The sequence below is a fragment of the Zootoca vivipara genome, chromosome 10 (genome assembly GCF_965207765.1).
Source record: "Zootoca vivipara chromosome 10, rZooViv2.hap1.1, whole genome shotgun sequence".
In the NCBI taxonomy this organism is placed as follows: domain Eukaryota; kingdom Metazoa; phylum Chordata; class Lepidosauria; order Squamata; family Lacertidae; genus Zootoca; species Zootoca vivipara.
In genome coordinates this window covers 61,548,253-61,567,680 of record NC_142593.1, presented here as the reverse complement: position 1 = coordinate 61,567,680, position 19,428 = coordinate 61,548,253, and the positions used below count along the sequence as shown (strand labels likewise).

Below are 19,428 nucleotides of genomic sequence, written 5' to 3'. Positions count from 1 at the left end.
CAATCGTCCGTGGGCCAGACATGCCCGCACTGCCCATTTCAAAAATGTCCGCAGCGCCATAAATTGCTTCTGCACATGTCCCGAAGCCGAAAATCGCATCGGGACATGCGCCGAAGCGATTTCCGGCGCCGTGTTTCCCATTTCCAAAATGTCCACAGCACCAGAAATCGCTTCTGCGGCTGCGTATAAGATGACCTGGCGTATAAGACGACCCCCGACTTTTGAGAAGATTTTCCTGGGTTAAAAAGTCATCTTATACGCTGGAAAATACGGGTCAAAACACCTGGAGAAGGCCCAGCTGGGAGACGTCCATTCTAAGCATTTCTTGCAGTGGGGCAGAAGAGGCCATGCAGACGGGCGAGAAGAGCCAAGGGAGGGGAGGCGGAGTCTCCAGAGGATGCTGCCTTCTAGCCCAGGACTGTCGACACTGGCTGGCAGCCATGGCTCTCCAGCATTTCAGGCAAGGCCTCTGTCTGGGGAGGCTGAGGACTGAACCTGGGACATCTCTCACGGATGCTTTAGCTGAGGTTCCTCATTGCAGGGGGTTGGACTGGATGTCCCTCAGGGTCCCTCCCAACCCTACAATTCTGCATGCAGAGCAGGTGCTCCCCCTCTGAGAGGGCAGAGGTGCTTGTTAGATGAATGGGAGGCCTGTGGTGGAGAACAGAGACAAAGCAAGACGAAAGCTTAGGAGTGTTTAAATTTATTAGCATGAAACAATAGCGGGAAAGGTGAGAACGGAGGTGTAACCAGATTAATGCATGGAGAATTAAGTGAGAAGATAATCGGTTGGAGCTGAGCAAGAGGAATATGATTAAGCAGGATATTACCATAGTCAACAAGAGAGAGTGATTGTGTAGAACTAGGTAACAAAGGAGATGTTTCAGAAACATGGCACACAGGATTGGGGGGGGGGTGAGGCATGTTGTTCTCGCAGCAAAAATGACAAAAAGAGGCTCCTGGCGCCTGTTAAACCAGCAAATGCTGGTTCCCAAAGTGGGTGGTGCCCCCACTGGGGGGGCGAAGTGGGATTACAGGTGTGTGTGGGCGCACGCTAAGAGGCAAGGGGAGCAGGGGGTGGCAGGGGGCACCGGAGGTGTCAATGACTATCGGACTGAAAAGTCGGTATCACTGGGTTGAGTTCATCAGTTTTGTTAAATGAATTAGACTGAATGGTTTTAATTGGATTTTGAATCAATATGCAATTAATTGTTACTGCTTTGGATTTTATTGCCTTATTATCTTGCTCAGTGGGTCACGCAAACTGCTCTTTTGAAGAATGCTTTTTAATAGGGTACGGTGTGAAGCATGGGGGATGAATCTATAGACCCATGGGGGGGGGCTGGAAAAGTTTGGGAACCACTGAGCCAAAGGCTGTTTTATCACACCCCCACAATAAGTGAGTGAGTCCTGAAGGTGCCACAAGACGATTTCACCTCCTCACACTGTATGTAACATTATAGGCATGATGTTGCCCTGAAATCAAGCGAATGTTGACATGGGGAGCCTTCGCCGCTTGACTGAGGTTTCATCCCCGTCACCAAAGGCAGAGGGGAGACTCTGCCACCATCCAAAAGGAGAAAGAGGCCCACGTCTCGACCAATAACCCCCTTGGCAGGTCAATTGTTCTCCAAAACCTAATCCCTGGTGTTCTGCATTCCTCCGGAAAAACCACTTTCTAAATTGCAAAGCCATGCATTCAGGCTCCTACCTAGCATTTACTCCGTTCTGCTTCTGCCGGATTTTAATTCTTACGTTCCTTCTGCACATCTGCTTCAAAGTCTCTTTCTGGCTGGGGGAGCTGCCCTATATTATCCTGCCTCTCTGAAGTGCCTTCTCATGAAGGCCGCTCTTGAAATATTGACGCGTCTTCTGCAGCGCTTGACAGTCCCTGCGGGCCGTGATGGAAGAGTCTGCCTTCCCGGTGCCCTCAGTGGCCGTGCTTCTTGCTCAAAGGCTTTGGTGCCGGATGTCAAACCAGAAGCTCCCTTTCAGTCCTGAGTAGTGCCCCCCCCACCCTGGGGTATGCATACCTCGAAACATTTTGTGAACCCAAGTTTGGCCTCATTGAGGGGTGGTATTTCTATAAGGGACCCAGGTGGCGCTGTGGGTTAAACCACAGAGTCTAGGGCTTGCTGATCAGAAGGTCGGCGGTTCGAATCCCTGTGACGGGGTGAGCTCCCGTTGCTCGGTCCCAGCTCCTGCCAACCTAGCAGTTCGAAAGCACATCAAAGTGCAAATAGATAAATAGGGACCGCTCCAGCGGGAAGGTAAACGGTGTTTCCGTGCGCTGCTCTGGTTCGCCAGAAGCAGCTTTGTCATGCTGGCCACATGACCCGGAAGCTGTCTGCGGACAAACGCCGGCTCCCTTGGCCTATAGAGCGAGATAAGCACCGCCACCCCAGAGTCAGACACGACTGGACCTGATGGACAGGGGCCCCTTTACCTTTACCTTTATTTCTATAAGAGTAGGAAAATGAGAGTACCCCTAAACATTTTTTAAAGAAAAAAAGCACTGGTCCTGAGCATGTGACATGGGATGTCAGGGAGGAAATCTGGTTTCCCGGTGGAAGAAGAGGAGCTGACTGAGCTGTTTCTGCATTCAATGTAGCCAGGCAAAAACACCAGATGAGGGCGACTCCCAAGGGCCACATAAAGATGGTCAGAAGGCCTCATTCGAAGTTCTCAGTTTTCCCATGTCTGCCTTGGGTGCTCTCCATCCCAGTTCCCAGGGCCAGTTCTGCTGTTAGGCAGCCGCCTCAAGTGGCAGGTGCTGAGAGATGGTGTGTGTGTGTGTGTGTGTGTGTGTGTGTGTGTGTGTGTGTGTGTTCGTAGCCTGTCCTGCACCCCCAGCCAGCCCCCCTTGTCCCATCACCCGCCTTGAAGTAATATTCAGCTCAGCCACTTCCAGGACCATCCCCAGCTCTGTCTGCTGGCAGAGAGGAGAGTGTCAAGTTCTTTGTGGCCACGGGCTGGCATTGTACATGCATGTTCCTCACCCGAGGATGACGGCGGCGACATGAATGTGTGAATGAATCATGGCAATGCCACCGCCGCAGACAGAGCTTCCTCGGCACCCATCATCACCTCAGATGCAAAGAGGCTGCCCCGTGGGGGCCAGTTCACACATTCGGCTGTGAGTCATCAAGAGATGAGCAATGGCGTGGGACGCGCATTGATGCGGTGGTGCAGAGCTGCCTTCGGAAGGATGCTGGTCAGGAGCTGGCAAAAAGCTTTGGAGTGAGTCTGAAGATGGGGCTCTTTTTGGAAGATCCTTGAGGGTTGAGGGGGGGGGATCACACCAGTCTGGACTGGACTGGACTGGGGTGCCTATTCTGCTCCCATGGACAGAGGTCACAATTGCACTGTGTGTCTGTCCATGTCTCAATGTCAGAGTTGCTTCGCACCGGGTGTAAGGATTGCATGTGAGAATCACAGACCTGCATGCAAACCACACACTTCAGAACAATGGTTATCTATCTGATCCAAATATCAATGTCCAAAATGTTAGCTTTCAAGTTTAGCCTCCAATGCCAAGTTTCTAGGCCTCATGGCAAGGAGATGAGACTGAAAAGATATTGGGCCATGCCGAGTGTAATCCCAGAAGCTGGGGGAGGGAGGGAGAGGATTTTTGGTGGTGGGCCAAAGTTTTGGATGGCTCCTACCCCACCCAACCCCACCAGAATAAATTGTGCAAAAACCCTCAGGCTTAAAGGTCCAACACCCAGAATAACATTGCGAAAATCAGGAAAAAAACTATGCAAAAACCAAACGTGCTCAATGACATCATTTATTCAGATCACAGAATTTGGGTTTCCTTGGTACAGAACTGAGCAGGAGCAGTGGGAGGGCAAAGGAAGAGAGAGGAGCCTAAACTTCCTGTCGTCCTGCTCATGGGTTTAATCATCTTTGCAGAGTCCTCTGAAAAAGGCCCCCTAAAGATCACTGAATGAGTTTAAGAAGCAAGTTCTGTGCAGCTTGAGAGCTGTACGTCTGCACTGCACATGTTTGGCTGGTCCTTTGGCTTTGAACAATATGGCTACCTACCTCTCTGGGGTGCATTATTTGCAACATGGCCTATTCCTATCCTAAGGTGAGGTCATCCCTTCCAGTTGGCCTGGCCTGCTCTGGCCTGGGGAGGCTCTGCTGGCTGGGCAACCGTGGCAAAGTCCGAGTTGCCACCTTCTGTTCCGTCAAGTCTCTGTGGGAGACCCTCTCTCCCAATATTGGAACCCAACGGGGGCTCTCCATTCAACAAAACTGAACAGACAAGAAAGACTTCTTCACACAACACAAAAGTTAAACCATGGATTCGGCTACCACAAGATGTAGCAATGGCCGCCCCACTTGGGTGGCCTTGAAAGCAGGTTGAGCAAATTAATGGAGGATAAGGCAATTGATGGCCACCAGTCCTGATAGTTCCCCATCCTGTATATAGATCACCTCCAGGATTAGAAGCCATCAGCCGCTGGAATGGGCACCTGGTGGGTCATTAGATGGGGCCCCCTTTGGCTTGCTCCAGCTGCCAAAGATGGAAGGGAGAGAGGCAGACACCTTGAGGGGATTCATGCCCCCCTGCCATGTCTGGGTGCTGGGGGGGATCCAGGTGAGTTGGCCCGGGACAGCACGAACGAGAGAGGGGCATCACCAAAATACAGGGCAGAGAAATCCTGGCCACTGTGCGGGTGTGTTGGATAAAGAGAGTTCCCTCTCAGTGGGTGCAGTTGCTTTGGCAGAGGGTGGGAGAGGGTGGGATGGCGGCCACGGTCGACAAGCTGTCTTGCTTTCCCCAAGGTATGTCACATTTCTCCAAGTGGGTGGGGAGACTGGGTTGGCTCCCTAGAGGGGGAAAGCCTCCCCCAGGGTCCTTCCTGGCAATATTCAGCCATTGCTCTTCCATTGTAATCTACAAGCCATGTTGTGTTTTTGCTGCACGTCTCTGCCCATGCTAGTAAGCCTGACTTGGCTGCTGTGTGAAGGGGTGGGGAAGGGCCAGGTCACCTGATCAGCCACTGAAGCTCAGTGCACATTGGCTCTCACTTGGCAAGGATCCAGCAGGACCCTTCTTCTGGTGTTGCATGGCCCAGGATTGAGGCGGAGTTAAATAGGAACAGCCAACAGTGAGTCGACGTGATGCAGCAGCAGAAAAAGCGAATGCTGTTCTAGGCTGCATCTACAGAAGTCTAGTGTCCAGGTCAAGGGGAGTCACCGTCCTGGTCTATTCTGCCTTGGTTGGATCAGGCCACACCTGGAGTCCTGTGTCCAACTCTGGGCACCACAATTTAAGAAGGAGATTGAGAAGCTGGACTGTGTGCAGAGCAGGGCACCCAGGGTGATCAAGGCATATCTTAAGCATATCTGGCACCGTGGCACCATGGTGCGAAGATCCCTCTGGTGCCCCCCCGTTTCCCAGCACGGCTGTCTGGCGGCCCCGTGGCGCCCTGGCGCATTGCGCCACCCAGCCTTGCCTTAGGGCCGGCCCTGGAAACCAAGCCTGATGAGGAACGGTTGAAGGAGTTGGTATGTTTAGCCTGGAAAAGAGGAGACTGAGAGGAAACAGGATAGTCATCTTCAAATGTGTAGTGGAGTCTCCTTCTTTGGAGGTCTTTAAGCAGAGGCTTGACAGGCATATGTCAGGAATGCTTTGGTGGTGTTTCCTGCTTGGCAGGGGGTTGGACTGGATGGCCCTTGTGGTCTCTTCCAACTCTGTGATTCTATGATTTTAAATATCTCAAGAGCTGTCACATGGAGGATGGAGCAAGCTTGTTTTCTCCTGGTCTGGAGGGGAGGACCAGAACGGATGGAATCAAGAGACAAGAAAGGAGATTCCGACTCAACATCTGGAAGAACTTTCTGACAGTAAGAACTCATTGACAGTGGAGTGGGCTTCCTCAGGAGATGGAAGCTCCTGCATTGGAGGTAAAAGCAGAGGACAGGGCAGGGTGGCCTCTTGTAAGGTTTCCCAGAGGCCACTAGCTGCTCTAAGTTAACGAAGTACAAGAGCAGAACATGGTGGCTCCACCTGCCTGTGTTCTTACTTACAACCCCTCTGGGGAGCAGGCTCAACCTGTCAGCTTCCGCCCTCTTCATCTCAGAGTTGCCCCATAGAACTGGAATTAGCCGCCTCTGGCGCCACCTGCTGTCGGTCTTCCTGTGTCCCACCCTAGCAGTCCCAATGGGTACCTACCAATGGGCATCACCGCTAGATGGACCCTCAGCCTGATGGACCCACATCCCAGGTGGTTCATGTAGTCTTCACTCTTCTCCAGGCTGAGCTATCGGGAGCCTTCCTTGGGAGTAGGAGTCACTCAAAAAAGGACAGGGGAAGCATGCTCAGCCTTGGCTTCTCCCTGTTCTGCGGAAGCATGCATCCTCTTCCTAGGGACATCTCCTAGAGACGCAGAAACAGGATTCTGTGAAATTCCCCTTGCAGGGTTCCAAGTCCTTAGGGGCCAGGATCCACTGCAGTGGCTGCAAATATGACAATTTGGCGGGGGGGGGGGGCAAAGAGTGGAGATTTGGGTCTAGCAAATGACTCTTTTTTTGGTGATGGGCCTGTGCTCTGTCTAGCTAGCACTTCCATTTGCAGTTTGCAAAGGCTGCTACTACTGAGAGGTGAAATGGCAAGATCCTGCAGGCAGGCCATGAGCTTGGCACTCTCTCAGCTACGCAAGGGCCAAGTTGTCAGTTCCAGTTTCTCTCACTTTCTCCTTTTTCCAATCTTCGGTTCGGTTCGACACATTTCAAGAGCAGTTTGAGAATTGTTTACTTTCAAACGCCCTCATGAAATTCCATCAGCATCTCAGTATGAACTTCCCCCCAGCCCCCCTCACAGGTTTTTGCAAAGCAATTCCCTCTAGCATAATTTTTCTTTGCTATAATATAGGCATATAAACCTGCCTGCGCATATTACATGGCTGGAGAACTGCATGGCAAAAATTCAGAGAAGTGTGAATTTGGAAGAACAGCTGTCTTTTGATTTCTCATATTGTCTAGGAAAGTCATACAAGTTCAACTTTAAATGTGAACTGAACAGATTTCCTCCCTCCCCATCAAAAAATGAGTGTGCCATCTGCCTGTACTTGGTTCCTCCCCTCCCCTTGCAATAGCTAATAACAAACTAGAATGCAACAAGGGACTTTGTGGGGGGTTGGTTTAGATGACCCTTGGGGGTCCCAACCCTACAATTTTATGATTCTGCGATTCCTTGACCAGGAGCCCAATGCTGAGGCTTTCATTTTGTCAGTGGCCATTCAGGAAGGTGCTGAGATGAGCAGATGCCCAGGAACCTTGGAACTTGGCTGTGATGCACAAGCTCCTTGGCTGTGCCTGCTGGATAATGAGAAGGCTGAGGAACGCTTGAGTTTTCTCTTTTGGCTCTAAGCAGGAGCTTTGAGGCGCAGCTGGAGGATTTGAACTGTTTTATGAACTGGCCAACCTGGAAGTGCAATGTCTACGTTTTAAACTGATTGATAAAAAGGGGGTGTCCCTACCCAAATGATGCAGCCAGGGTCCTGCCTATGGGTCTCTATGGATGTGTAGGGAGAGATTCGGAGGATGGGGGAGGGAGGGAAGCGATGGGCAAAGGGGCCGAATGCTTTGCCCTCCATCATCACCAGTTCTCTGGCTTGTGTCGTTTGGCTGCTCCAGCAATAAAGAAGTTTTGCCCGTGTCAATCCAGATGGCTTGGCAGGATCGTAGAGACTTTCCTGCTCTTCCCAACAAGGCAAGTCTGTTTGTCTCTGACCGCCTCCCCCCCATGCCAAGCGTGCCCCTATGCCAACGGCTTCAGGTGGATGGCAGGGCTGTTTGGCCGGGCGGCAAGGATGTAGATGGTGCTCTCTCGCAGGAAAGTAGGCCAGTTGATGGTCCGGCTGTGAAGGAAACAGAGGGAGGAAGGGAGGGAAAAGCTTAGCAGGATGGAGTCCCCAGCAGATGCTGGCCCAAGAGCAAGGCTTAGCCTTCCCCTGGCCTGGTACTCTCGGCTGTGAAGCTCACTGGATGGCCCTGGGCCAGTCACTGCCTCTCAGCCTTACTACTTCGCAGGGTTGTTGTGGGGGGAGGAGTTCTATGAGGATGGTGGGGAGTTTCCTTTCGACAAAGTGTAGGATCATGGCCATGAAAATAATTAATAGAGTTGGGGCAATAACACAACCCTGTTTAACACCTGATCCCACTGTGAATGGTTCACTTTGAAAGCCATTGTTATCAGCGCTAGAATTGGCCTCCACGGTCACTTACGGACTCATTGTTAAAACCGTATTTATGGAAGACAATCTTACTTGGCTATGAGTGATCGAATAATAATAATAATAATAATAATAATAATAATAATAATAATAATAATGTGAGGATGGGGAGAACCACGTGTACCCCACTTTGAGCTCCTTAGAGGAAAAGGTGGGGCAGAAAGACAATATAAAAGGAATAATAATGAAAGCCCCCAGCAATGTGGGGCACCTTAACCTCCCTGGGGAGGGAGATGTGTGGCCACTGGCTTCTCAGCCAGCCTTTGTCTCCCCTCCTCTTTTTCCTCTTCCACACCTCCTCTCAACCATCCCAGTTCCGCCCTCCCCCTTGACTCTGGTTGCAGCAAGCAGAGAGTTGCTATTAAATTACTCCTCCACTTTCACCCACTTTTCCTTCAGAGGGCTCAAGGAGGCACACAAGATTCTCTGCCTTCCCATCTGATCCTCACAACAACCCTGAGAGGTAGGCCAGGCAGAGAGGCGGTGACTGGCCCAAGTGAGCCAGTGTTATGTGGCTGAGTGGTGATTCGAACCCTGGTCTCTCTCATAGACTCAATAATAGGATTAAGTTGGAAGGGGACCCTGAGGATCATCTAGTCCAACCCTCCTGCAATGCAGGAATGAGCAGCTGTCCCGTATGGGGACTGAACCCGCAATGTTGATGTTATCAGCTCCAGGCTGTAAGCAACTGAGCTACTCTAACCATTAGACTACACAGCCTTACTGTACTTGACTACTTCACCCTACTCCAGGGAGGAGCGGTTCTTGAGAGTCATGTTTGCTCGCCCAGCCATCTGGCAAGGGCCTGGGGAGCAGGCAGAGATGCCCGCCTTTGCTCTTATGCCAATCTGCTCCAGGCCTGAGTGACAGTTCGTTGGCAGGCAGGCCTGGCGAGAGAGACGGCGATGGCAGAACCAGGCAGATGGTTGGAGAAACGTGTCGTTTGCAGGATTGCTCCCATCTCATTTTGGATCCCACCAAGGCCTCGGCTCACAAGCTCCCCCCCCTGGCAGCCCCCCTCCCAGCTGTGCTTCTCCATCTCGCCCACCACTCCCCACCCCAAAGGGGAGTCATCTCCCCCCAACTGGAAAGACGCTTAGGGGTTTGCCTTGCTGCCAACAGTCGCCATGGAAACCTGGGAGCCTGAGCTCGGCTCCTAATGAGGCAGAGGGATATTGCCAGGAGTGACATTACGGCGGTGGAAACTGAGGCAGGAGTTGGCGGCAGCAATGCTTCCGAATACAGTACCAGTTGCTGGAAACAACAGGAGGAGAGAGTTGTTCTTGTGCTTGGTTGGCCATTGTGAGAACAGGAGGCTGGCTTGGGGGGGGGCACTGGTCTGATCCAGCAGGCTCTTTTTAGGTCACTATGCGAGGAGTGATTGGGCAAGAACCCGGGGTGCCTGCAGAGAATTGCTGAGAACATAATCCAGGCTTCCTGAGCTCCAGAAACAGTATGTGACCGACAGACGGAGGAACCAGGGGGAGCTGGGGATGTTTAACCTGTAGAATAGAAGACTGAGAGGAGATATGATAGCCACCTTCAAATATCTGAAGGGCTATTATACGGAAGATGGGGTGAGATGGTTTTCCCTTGCTCCAGAGTGGATGATCTGAACCAGTAGATTCAAATGACAAGAAAGGAGATTCTGACTAAACATTAGGAAGAACTTTCTGGCGGCAAGAGCCACTTGACAGTGGAATGGACTCCCTTGGGAGGTGGGTAGAGGCTCTTTATCAGAGGTTGAAGGGCCACCTGTCGGGGATTCTTTGGCTGCAATTCCTGCATTGCAGGGGGTTGGACTAGATGGCCACCGGGGCGTCCCTTTCCACTCTACAATTCTATAGATTTCCTAGTCAGTGAGGCACCTGCAGTACTTTCTTCATCTGAAACAGTATAGTCTTAGCTGGACCCTGCCAATGGTTCTTCTGAACTTGCAGACTCTGTTGGCACTCTCCATGGCACCCTTTAAGGACAGACTACGTACCTTTCTCTGCCCGCTGACTGACTTGCTTACCTTGGTTCCTCTGGCTCTGCATTCAACAGCACCTGGTCCTGGCTTGCATTGCTGGCTGGGCTGCTCTCTGAGATGGGGCCCACATGGCTGATGCTGTAAGGGAGCAAAGGGCCCCCCCAGGGTTACATCACCCTATAATAAGGAGCCTGATGAACGACTCTGACCACAGATCACCTGTGGCATTGTGAAGATCGTTGCAAGGGTGCCTCACCTGGGGTGGGGGAGCCCAGGTCGAGAAGACTGAAAAGGTGCCCCAAACTCCCAACAGGTTGGAAAAAAAACCATGCAGATGCCCAGAATTCTCAGGCCAAGGGGGAGAGCTTCTGCTTTGCCTCTTGTGCCCACGTGCCCAGTGGCAAACGCAGGAGGGTTCCTAGCCAAGTCAGGGGAGGCTGTGACTCGGAGGGGGTGGGTGAGGATCTTTACCTGACGTTGCAGGAGGGCACCTCCTTGTGCCGCTTACGGAACCACGTGTGTTGGCTGCGCCGACTCTCTGCCTCGCTGATGAGCCCGTCCCCGTGCTGGTCCAGCGACAAGAAAGTGGCTCGTGCCCGCTCTCTCTCCTTGCCTGTCAGCAGGCGGAGCAGGGCGTTCTGTGGGGAGAAAGCAGAGGAGGAACGTGTGATTAGAGCAGGCATCTTCAAACTTAGGCCCTCCAGATGTTTTGGACTACAATTCCCATCTTCCCGGATCACTGGTCCTGTTAGCTTGGGATCATGGGAGCTGTAGGCCAAAACATCTGGAAGGCTGCAGTTTGGGGATGCCTGGATTAGAGCATAGCCTTCGAAGGGGCTTTGGCTGTGTGGGGCGTGGACTCAGGGTGTGGAAAGGGCTTTGCACTCCTGAACTGGTCACCACAGCGCTCAGGAGCGATGCAATGGCTTGCGTGGCCTCAGAGAGTTGCTGCCGGTCAGAGGGGACAGTGCTGGGATGGAGGCATCCATGGACTGAAAGACTCAACAGAAGGCAGCTTCCTAGGTTCCTCATCAGAGTCACCTTTGAGAGGCACCCACCTGTGTCCGTGTTCTCTGCAGATGCAGGACGGACTCATGGGAGAGGAAATCCACCCATTCGATGCAGCCTTTCTTCTCTGGATCCAGTGCTGAAAACTGCAAGGCGTCCTGGTCTTCCTGCTCCTCGCTGCTGGGCTGCTTGCCCTCTTGCTGGCCCGACAGCCGCTTGTAGCCCAAGAAGACCTTCAAGGTCAGCGCACTGTCTGTGGAGCCACCAGATGGGGAGAGTCAGTGGGCGCTCTCTCTCTGCAGCTCCTTAACCCCTTGAGCTGTTAGCGCTGCCATGCTCCCTTCATAAGAATACAAAAAGAGCCTGCAGGATCAGGCCAGTGGCCCATCTAGTCCAGCATTCTGCTCTCACAGTGCCTGTGGGAAACCAGCAAGCAGGATCCGAGGGTTTTCCTGCAACTGGGTTTCAGAAGTCTTGCTTCCTCTGCAGCTGGAGGCAGAGCAGTCATTGAGAGCCCTCTCCTTCTCCATGCATTTGTCAAATCCCTTTTTAAAGCCATCTAGGTTGGTGGCCCTCACTGCCTCCTGTGGGAGGGAGTTCCATAGTTTAACTAGGCACTTCCTTTTCTCTGTGCTGAATCTTCCAACATTCAGCCTTGTTGCATGTCCACGAGTTCTAGAGTTCTAGTGAGAGAGGGAGTTAGAACCTTTCTCTGCCCACCCCCTCCATGCCATGTATAATTTTTATAAACATCTACCACGTCCATTTTTGCTTGCCTTTTCTCTAAACTAAAAAGTCTCAAATGTTGGAACCTTTCTTCAGCCCCTCAATTGTTTCTGTTGCCCTTATCTGAACTCCAACTCTGCAATATCCATTTTGAGATGAGGCAACCAGAACTATACCCAGTACTCCAAATGCGGTTGCACCACAGATTTCCATAATGGCGTTACGATATGGCCAGTTTTCGTTTAGTTCCTTTCCTAATGATCCCTAGCATGGAATTTGCCTCTTTCTTTGCAGCTGCGGCACCCTCTCAGTGGGAGGGCCCCCAGTTAAGGGCAGACCTCAGCCTTGAACCCAGTGACACACCTAGTCCCACTCAGGACCCGCAGAATCACGGCCAGCCCATTACATTTAGCCATCCAAGGCGAATTTCCCTCCTGGCTGTGTCTCATTCCTACAAACAACAACCCAGGTTTTGTTTCACATGCACCCTCACTGATGGGCTGGGCAGGACATGTGCGTAGCGGCAGAGCAAGCCGATTGGGCACCTGGGGCGGGGCAAGCTGGGGCAGGACGCTCCGTGGGGCCTCCAAGGAGTCTGCCTGCCTCCTCCCACTCAGCTGCGCTACAGTTGGGGGGAGGCAGCGGGCAGACCCTTTGGGACAGCGCCCAAGCCACTGTGTCACTCCCAGGAGAGACGCATGGCTCGGGCGCACTGCAGGCCCTGCGGTGAATGCCACCCAGCATTTTGTCACCCCCCTCCATGGTGACACCTGGGGCAAACCGCCCCCCTTCCTCCGCCCCTGCATGTGCGGAGCGGCACCAGCAGCTCCTCCCAGCCCTGAATTAGGGGCAGGAAGGTGAGAAAGCACAGCCGAGAGAACAGGTGTGGGGTTGTTTGGCGACCCCTTTTGGGGCAGCCAATTGCCTCTCCAGCAAGGGAAGTGAGCTAAGACCCAGATCCCAACCTGCCGCCCTCTCCCATTCTGCCACCGAGGTGCCCAACTCACTTATAGAGCCAGCCCTGCCCACAGCAGTCTCCTCTTCCGCTTGCTACCAGGGGCCACCATGCTCCCTCACCATCGCTTTGCCTTCCTCCATGGGGTGGTCTGGAGGTCTGGAGTGGCCTCCTGCCCCCACAGTGAAAGGTGAGACTCCCAAGGATAGGTCATGGCGAAGGCAAGGCCTGGTGGTGGTGGTGGGATCATGGCCACTGGCCCTACTCCTTTGCTCTCCAGGCATTCCCCGTCCAAAGCGCAATCTGCTTGTGCGGTTTGGGTGAAGGGTTGGAGGCGGGAGGGCGAGAGACCGGCTGGTGTGGGTCCCTCTCTTCACACCTGTTCGCCTTTGCATGGACGAGTGTGGGTCTGCAGCACAGGACGCTTACCTGGGGCGACCTTGCCTTGTTGGAAAGACCGGAAGAGGCTGCTCATCTCTTCCTCGGTGAGGAGCAAGTTGAGGTTGTCCTGGGGTAGAAGGTTGGGTGGGGGGAAGAAAGGAGGGTGAGTCAGTTGCCGGGAGGCTCCCATGACACAACTGGGTGGATTTGCAGATCCAGAGTCCCCTCCCCACTCCTTCAGTGTATGGTCCTCAAGGGTAGACTGCCTTCAGGCATGGAGGCTTCCTTTCACAACCATGGTTATCCTTTCCCTCTCTGTGCGGGTGCAATCCTCTCTAGGAAAGGGGAGGGTAAGTGACTGCCCCTCAGTCTAGGGACCCCCAGTTCTTCACACTGGAAGGAAAGATCTCCCTCCCCCTTCCCCAGCACCCCAGGGCCCCCACCCACTTCTTACGCAACAGTAGCAGCTCCAGCCGGTCTCCGAATGGGCCGCCTCAATGACCTCGCCGGTGTTGTCCTGGGGCAGGAAGCCCATCCGGCGGAGGCAGCCATCATGGTAGACCCTTGTGCACACGCGGCAGGGCAGGAGGCTGTCCGCTGTCCACACTTCGCACACCTCGCACGTCTCATCGTTGGTCACCTGCGTGGGGAGTGGAGGGGGAGGGAAGGATGAAGCCCTGAGCAGCTGCAGGCCCCGCCAGGAGGAGGAAGAGGAGGAGGTCACCCTTGGGGTGCCCTCCTCAATCCAGGAGCACCTGTGGCTTTGCAGAATTCTTCCCTAGTCCTGCAGCAGCAGAGGTGGGCAGCCATCTGTCAGGGATCCTTTAGCTGGGATTCCTGCATCGCAGCAAATTGGGCTTGATGACCTTTGGGGTTCCCTTCCTGGGGGAGGATCTGCAGCCAAATCACAAATGCATGTTTGCTAGAAAGTCACAAGCAGGTGACTCTGCGATGTTATATCCTCTAAACCTTTGTGGTAGAAGGGGGAACAAAAGGAACTTAATCTTTCTATGAAGCTCTTTCTTCTCCTTACCTGCAATGGGCAAGGTTCTCTGTGAGCTCTCCTCCAGGGAGTGCCCTCCATTTTGAACTGGACTATGGATGTTTGTAATGGGACATGGGTGGCGCTGTGGGTTAAACCACAGAGCCTAGGGCTTGCCGATCAGAAGGTCGGCGGTTCGAATCCCTGCAACGGGGTGAGCTCCCGTTGTTCAGTCCCTGTTCCTGCCAACCTAGCAGTTGGAAAGCACATCAAAGTGATAGTAGATAATAGAAAGTAGATAAATAGGTACCGCGCCAAGCGGGAAGGTAAACGGTGTTTCCGTGCGCTGCTCTGGTTTGCCAGAAGCGGCTTTGTCATGCTGGCCACATGACCTGGAAGCTGTACGCCAGCTCCCTCGGCCAGTAAAGCGAGATGAGCGCCGCAACCCCAGAGTCGGCCACAACTGGACCTAATGGTCAGGGGTCCCTTTACCTTTACCTTTATGGATTTTGTAACTTTTAAGGATTATCGCCTGCTTGATTCCCATCACTGGAGCTGCGGAATCTGGGCAAGACCTTTAAGTGAGTAAACTGTATATTTCCCTGGTTTACTTAAACAGTTTGAGAGTGATTTCTTTGTTAAGAAGGAACCCTGAGAAGATGGCCCAAGGCTGCCTAAATATCCTTGGATAGTAAAACTGCTCTAGAAAGTTACGCAACTGTGTCCTGAAAGCTTCTAGAGATAAGCTGCTCACAGATGGTGGCATTACTCTGCTGAAATAGGTATTTGCATTCGTGAGGGAAAAAAAGGAAGGATAATTAATAAATAAAATATCCTCTCCTGCTCATCCAACGCTTTCAACTCTACGATTCTATGATGTGTCATGCCCCTCTGGCCCAGGGTGCTTCTCTCTCTCTCTCTCTCTCTCTCTCTCTCTCTCTCTCTCTCTCTCTCTCTCTCTCTCTCTCTCTCTCTCTCTCTCTCTCTCTCCCCCCTGTTCCAGGGGTTTCGCCTGGTGCCCACCTGCTCCCTCTGCTCCAGGCTGATCTCAATGGGCTCGTCGTCCTGCTCCGTCTGCGTGGGGCGGGCAAAGGCTGGCGGCGTGAAGAAGGTGCTGCGGTCAAACTCTTCGGGCTCCACTCCTCGCCCGTCCCGCAGCCTCTCCCAGGCCACCGTGCGGAAGCTGCTCTCCTCCTTCCTCTGGAGTCCCGCGGAAGACCCTACTTCCGATGCCTCCTCTTCTCTGAGCTCCTGCACCGTGTCCTCGATGGTGCCCCTCCGGCTGGTGCTCCCCTCCGACTTGCGCTCTCGCAGCCCGTCCCTGAAGGCTGACACGGCCAGGCTGACCTTCTGGACCTGTTCCACTGTCTGCCGCCTGGACATCAGCACCCCCATGGCTCTCTGGGGGAAAGAGAGGCAGCCGTGAGCAGGGGTGGGTACCAATTAGGATTCTATGAGAGGGGCTAGTGGGGGGAGAGCTAGCCCACCCACCCAGCAGGCAGGCGGGGGAGGGGGGCAGCTGTATATACAGGCTCCTTTGGGGGGAAGAGGCGGAGGACATCACTGCCTCCATACCTCAGTCCCAGAAGTCCCAGAGTTGGAAGGGACCATGAGGGTCATCTAGTCCAACCCCCTGCAACGCAGAAATCTTTTGCCCAACGTGGGACTCGAACCCATGACCCTGAGATTAAGAGTCACGAATGGATATCTCAGAAGGTGGTAGTCTCTCTTTTTTAAATGGAGGTTGGGTGGCTACCTGTCAGGGATTCTGTAGCTGTAATTTCTGCATTGAAGCAGGTTAGACTAGATGACCCTTGGGTACCCTCCAGCTCTGCCATTCTTAATATTCCAATGGGGCCAAAGACCTGGCTGACTGCTGTGAGAACAGGATGCTGGACTATCATGCTCTCTTTCGGTGGAAAACACGAGATAGCAGAATCGGACTTCGGATACTGGTTGCAGAGTTCCCTTTGTATCCAGCAAACTATCTTTTGAGATTCCTTGGGGACCCTTCCGACTCTACAATTCTATGAGTCTATAAAGTTATATCAGCAGCTGCCTTCAGTCATAGTCCAGTGACTGCCCCCATTATCCCAGCACAAGGGAGTCTTCTGGCATTTTAAAGACTTTGCAGATTTAAATCTCCTTTCCAATAGGCTGAAGGCGACTCTTATCCACAAAATCTGAGGCTGCAATCATCTACTAGTCTTCCAGGTGCCACAAGGCTCTTGCTTGCTATTGAAGCAGCACAGCTGATGTCTCCCTGGAAGGTCTTATCTTCCTATAGCAAGGCTTGCTCTTTTGCAACTTCACGTTCCTATGACCTTAGAAGTCACCCCTGACTCCAGAGGACAATGCAGGCCCTGAGATATTCTCTGCTCAGCGCCATCATCTCATGTTCCCTACTTCTTGAAACAAACAAACAAACAAACAAACAAACAAACATGCACACGAAAGGTCATACTAATGACAAACTTAGTTGGTCTCTAAGGTGCTACTGGAAGGAATTTTTTTATTTTGTTTCGACTACGGCAGACCAACACGGCTACCTACCTGTAACAAACAAACAAATAGACGCCTTAAAAATGAAACAAGGAGTTCCTTCTCCAGACAATAGCAGCGTCACCCTAACCTCTTTTTCTTTTTGCCTAAATGACTGTCTTTGCTTTCATAAGAATTGAGCATTGCTGTGACTCTATTCTTTTATGAAAAATACTGAAAGGTGGGGAAAGTCTAGTTTCTCATAAAATGACTACGCAGAATAGTGGCCGAATGTTCTTCTCTGTACCTCAAATGCCACAAGGCCTAGAGACATGAAGGACAGATCGTGAAGCTGAGGATCCAATACTTTGGCCACCTCATGAGAAGACTCCCTGGAAAAGACCCTGATGTTGGGAAAGATTGAGGGCACTAGGAGAAGGGGACGACATAGGACGAGATGGTTGGACAGTGTTCTCGAAGCTACCAACATGAGTTTGACCAAACTGCGGGAGGCAGTGCAAGACAGGAGTGCCTGGCGTGCTCTGGTTCATGGGGTCACGAAGAGTCAGACACGACTAAACAACAACAAATTAATTCAATTTATTTATTGCATTTTTACCCCACTTTTCTCTCCATGGAGCTCAAGATGCCACTACTGTAATAATAATAATAAATTTTAATTATACCCCACCCTCCCTGGTCAAAACCGGGCTCAGAGCGGCTCTCCCGCTCCTCTTTCAATCCCCACAACAACCCTGTGAGGTAGGTTAGGCTGGGAGACAGTGACCTGCCCCCAAGTGAGCTTCATGGCAAGTGGGGATTCAAACCCTGTTCTCCTACACCCTAGTCCGGCACTCTAACCATTATGCCACACTAGCTCTCTGGTTAGTACGGATCCTCCAGTTATTATGAGTCATTCAGTGGGGCAAATGTCCCACTTCCCCCCTCCAGACACATGCAATAAGCCTGTCCCAGTCTCACCCCCCCTCCCACTTTGGGTCTTTTTACTTCTAATTTAGTCACGAACTGGACATGACATAGACTTCTGTTCTCCCCCCCCCCCCGCCCTTTCCAAGGGCAGGGGGTGTGGGGCATGGACAAAACAAGGACAATGATCTGTTGGATACCAGAAAAAAAGTTCTGTCCTTCTGGTAGCGAAATGGATCAGCGCATCCGGCAGTTAGCCAGAAGGCTTGAGCCCACCCAGGGATGGCTGTGGGCACATGGCAGGGGGTGGGACTAGATGCCCCTCGGGAGTCCCTTCCAACTCTACAGTTCTAGGTAGTGGCACCCGCCCTGTGGAACGCCCTCCCACCAGATGTCAAAGAGAAAAACAACTACAGTACCAGACTTTTAGAAGACATCTGAAGGCAGCCCTGTTTAGGGAAGCTTTTAATGTTTAACAGATTATTGTATTTTAATATTCTGTTGGAAGCCGCCCAGAGTGGCTGGGGAGACCCAGCCAGATGGGCGGGGTATAAATAATAAATTATTATATTATATTATTATTATTCTAGGCTTCTGTGAAATAGGGGGTGGCTTTCCTGCCCAGCAAGGTACTGAGACCTGAAAACGGTGGTCCTCATTTGCTTGCTGGCTCCCTGCCCTCCTTTCCCATCATTGAGCTGGGATCAACACCTCCCAGTACAGGAGACGCTTCCAGCGACGGGAATAAAATCCACATGGTTTAGGGTCCAATGCCAGGAAGCAGCTCTCTTCCGGGTTAATGATCCACGACCGACCTGCCGATATGCAAATACATACCACACACCTAACAAGGATGCATTTTGTGTTTTTGCTGTTGCTGGTGCTCTCATGCAAACCTGCAGGACTTCCAAAGCACCCCCACCCCAACGGCATCCTTATGGAAAGTTTCCCTTCCGGGCTGAAATACTCCTCGATTAATTTGCAATCATGCAAACAGCTTGCACAAGATGCCCCTCCCACATTTGGCATTCCCAGGCCCTCCCCACCCCCTCCTTCTCTACTAGCTGCGTTGCATTTGGGTGTTATTGATTCCGTCTCCTGTTGCCAGGGTAACCCCGGATCCCACCCCCGGGATTTGACAGGTGAACCATATGCCAGCTCTTGTCTCTGCTAAAAACCGGGCCTCCTCCCCATTTATTATTATTATTATTGGGAGCTGATGGCTGTTATCGATCGCCGGATGAGCAAGGCAAACTCTCTGGCCTGATTCAGCTGTGCATTTGCTCTCTGGCTTTGCCTTCCCTGTCTGGAACACAACCGACTTTCAGCATGACCAGTTTCAAAATGTCATGGAAAGTGAAAATGAGGTTGTAGATTAAACTCTCTCTCTCTCCCCCCCCCCCTCACACACACACTGCAAAATCTTTGGGAGAGTCTACAATGGAGATCCCAAGAAATTGCACGATATTGTTTAAAAATCCTTGATCCTTGAACACTATTATGCTGTTGTGGGTTTTGGAAGGGGGTCAGTCTGGATGAAGCCTGGAGTCCCCTCCAGTTCTTGGGGTCCTCCTGTACCCAGGGAGGGTTAGAATCATACAGAGGAAGGTGCCGAACTGGTGAGACCAATTTATTTGTAAGGCATTGTAAGACAATGGCCTTAGCCCATGACTTAGGTGTGCTCATCACCATCACAAAAGTTTAAGCAAGAGTTACAACTACCCTGTTTCTCCGAAAATAAGACATA

The 19,428-nt window shown here is 52.2% G+C and overlaps 1 protein-coding gene across 1 annotated transcript; it reads right to left on the bottom strand.

Moving 5' to 3' along the window:
• Positions 1–3,775: 3,775 nt before the first annotated feature.
• PHF24 (PHD finger protein 24) lies at positions 3,776–18,631 on the bottom strand. Its single transcript, XM_035100759.3, has 8 exons — positions 18,526–18,631; positions 15,297–15,674; positions 13,746–13,931; positions 13,340–13,418; positions 11,280–11,482; positions 10,693–10,859; positions 10,267–10,359; positions 3,776–7,874 (listed from the first exon to the last, which is right to left on the bottom strand). Exons 2-8 carry the CDS (start codon positions 15,666–15,668, stop codon positions 7,775–7,777), a joined length of 1,200 nt encoding a protein of 399 aa, XP_034956650.2. The 5' UTR covers positions 15,669–15,674; positions 18,526–18,631; the 3' UTR covers positions 3,776–7,774.
• Positions 18,632–19,428: the final 797 nt, after the last annotated feature.

Bases quoted from the DNA above. Each gene is read 5' to 3' on its own strand.
- PHF24 (XM_035100759.3), bottom strand. From the start codon at position 15,668: ATGGGGGTGCTGATGTCCAGGCGGCAGACAGTGGAACAGGTCCAGAAG. The intron at 10,860-11,279 runs GTGGGTGCCTCT...TTCTCCCCACAG, and splicing joins TGCAGAGAACACGGACACAG to AACGCCCTGCTCCGCCTGCT. The intron at 7,875-10,266 runs GTAAGCAAGTCA...TTTCCTTCACAG, and splicing joins GCAGAGCCAGAGGAACCAAG to CCGGACCATCAACTGGCCTA.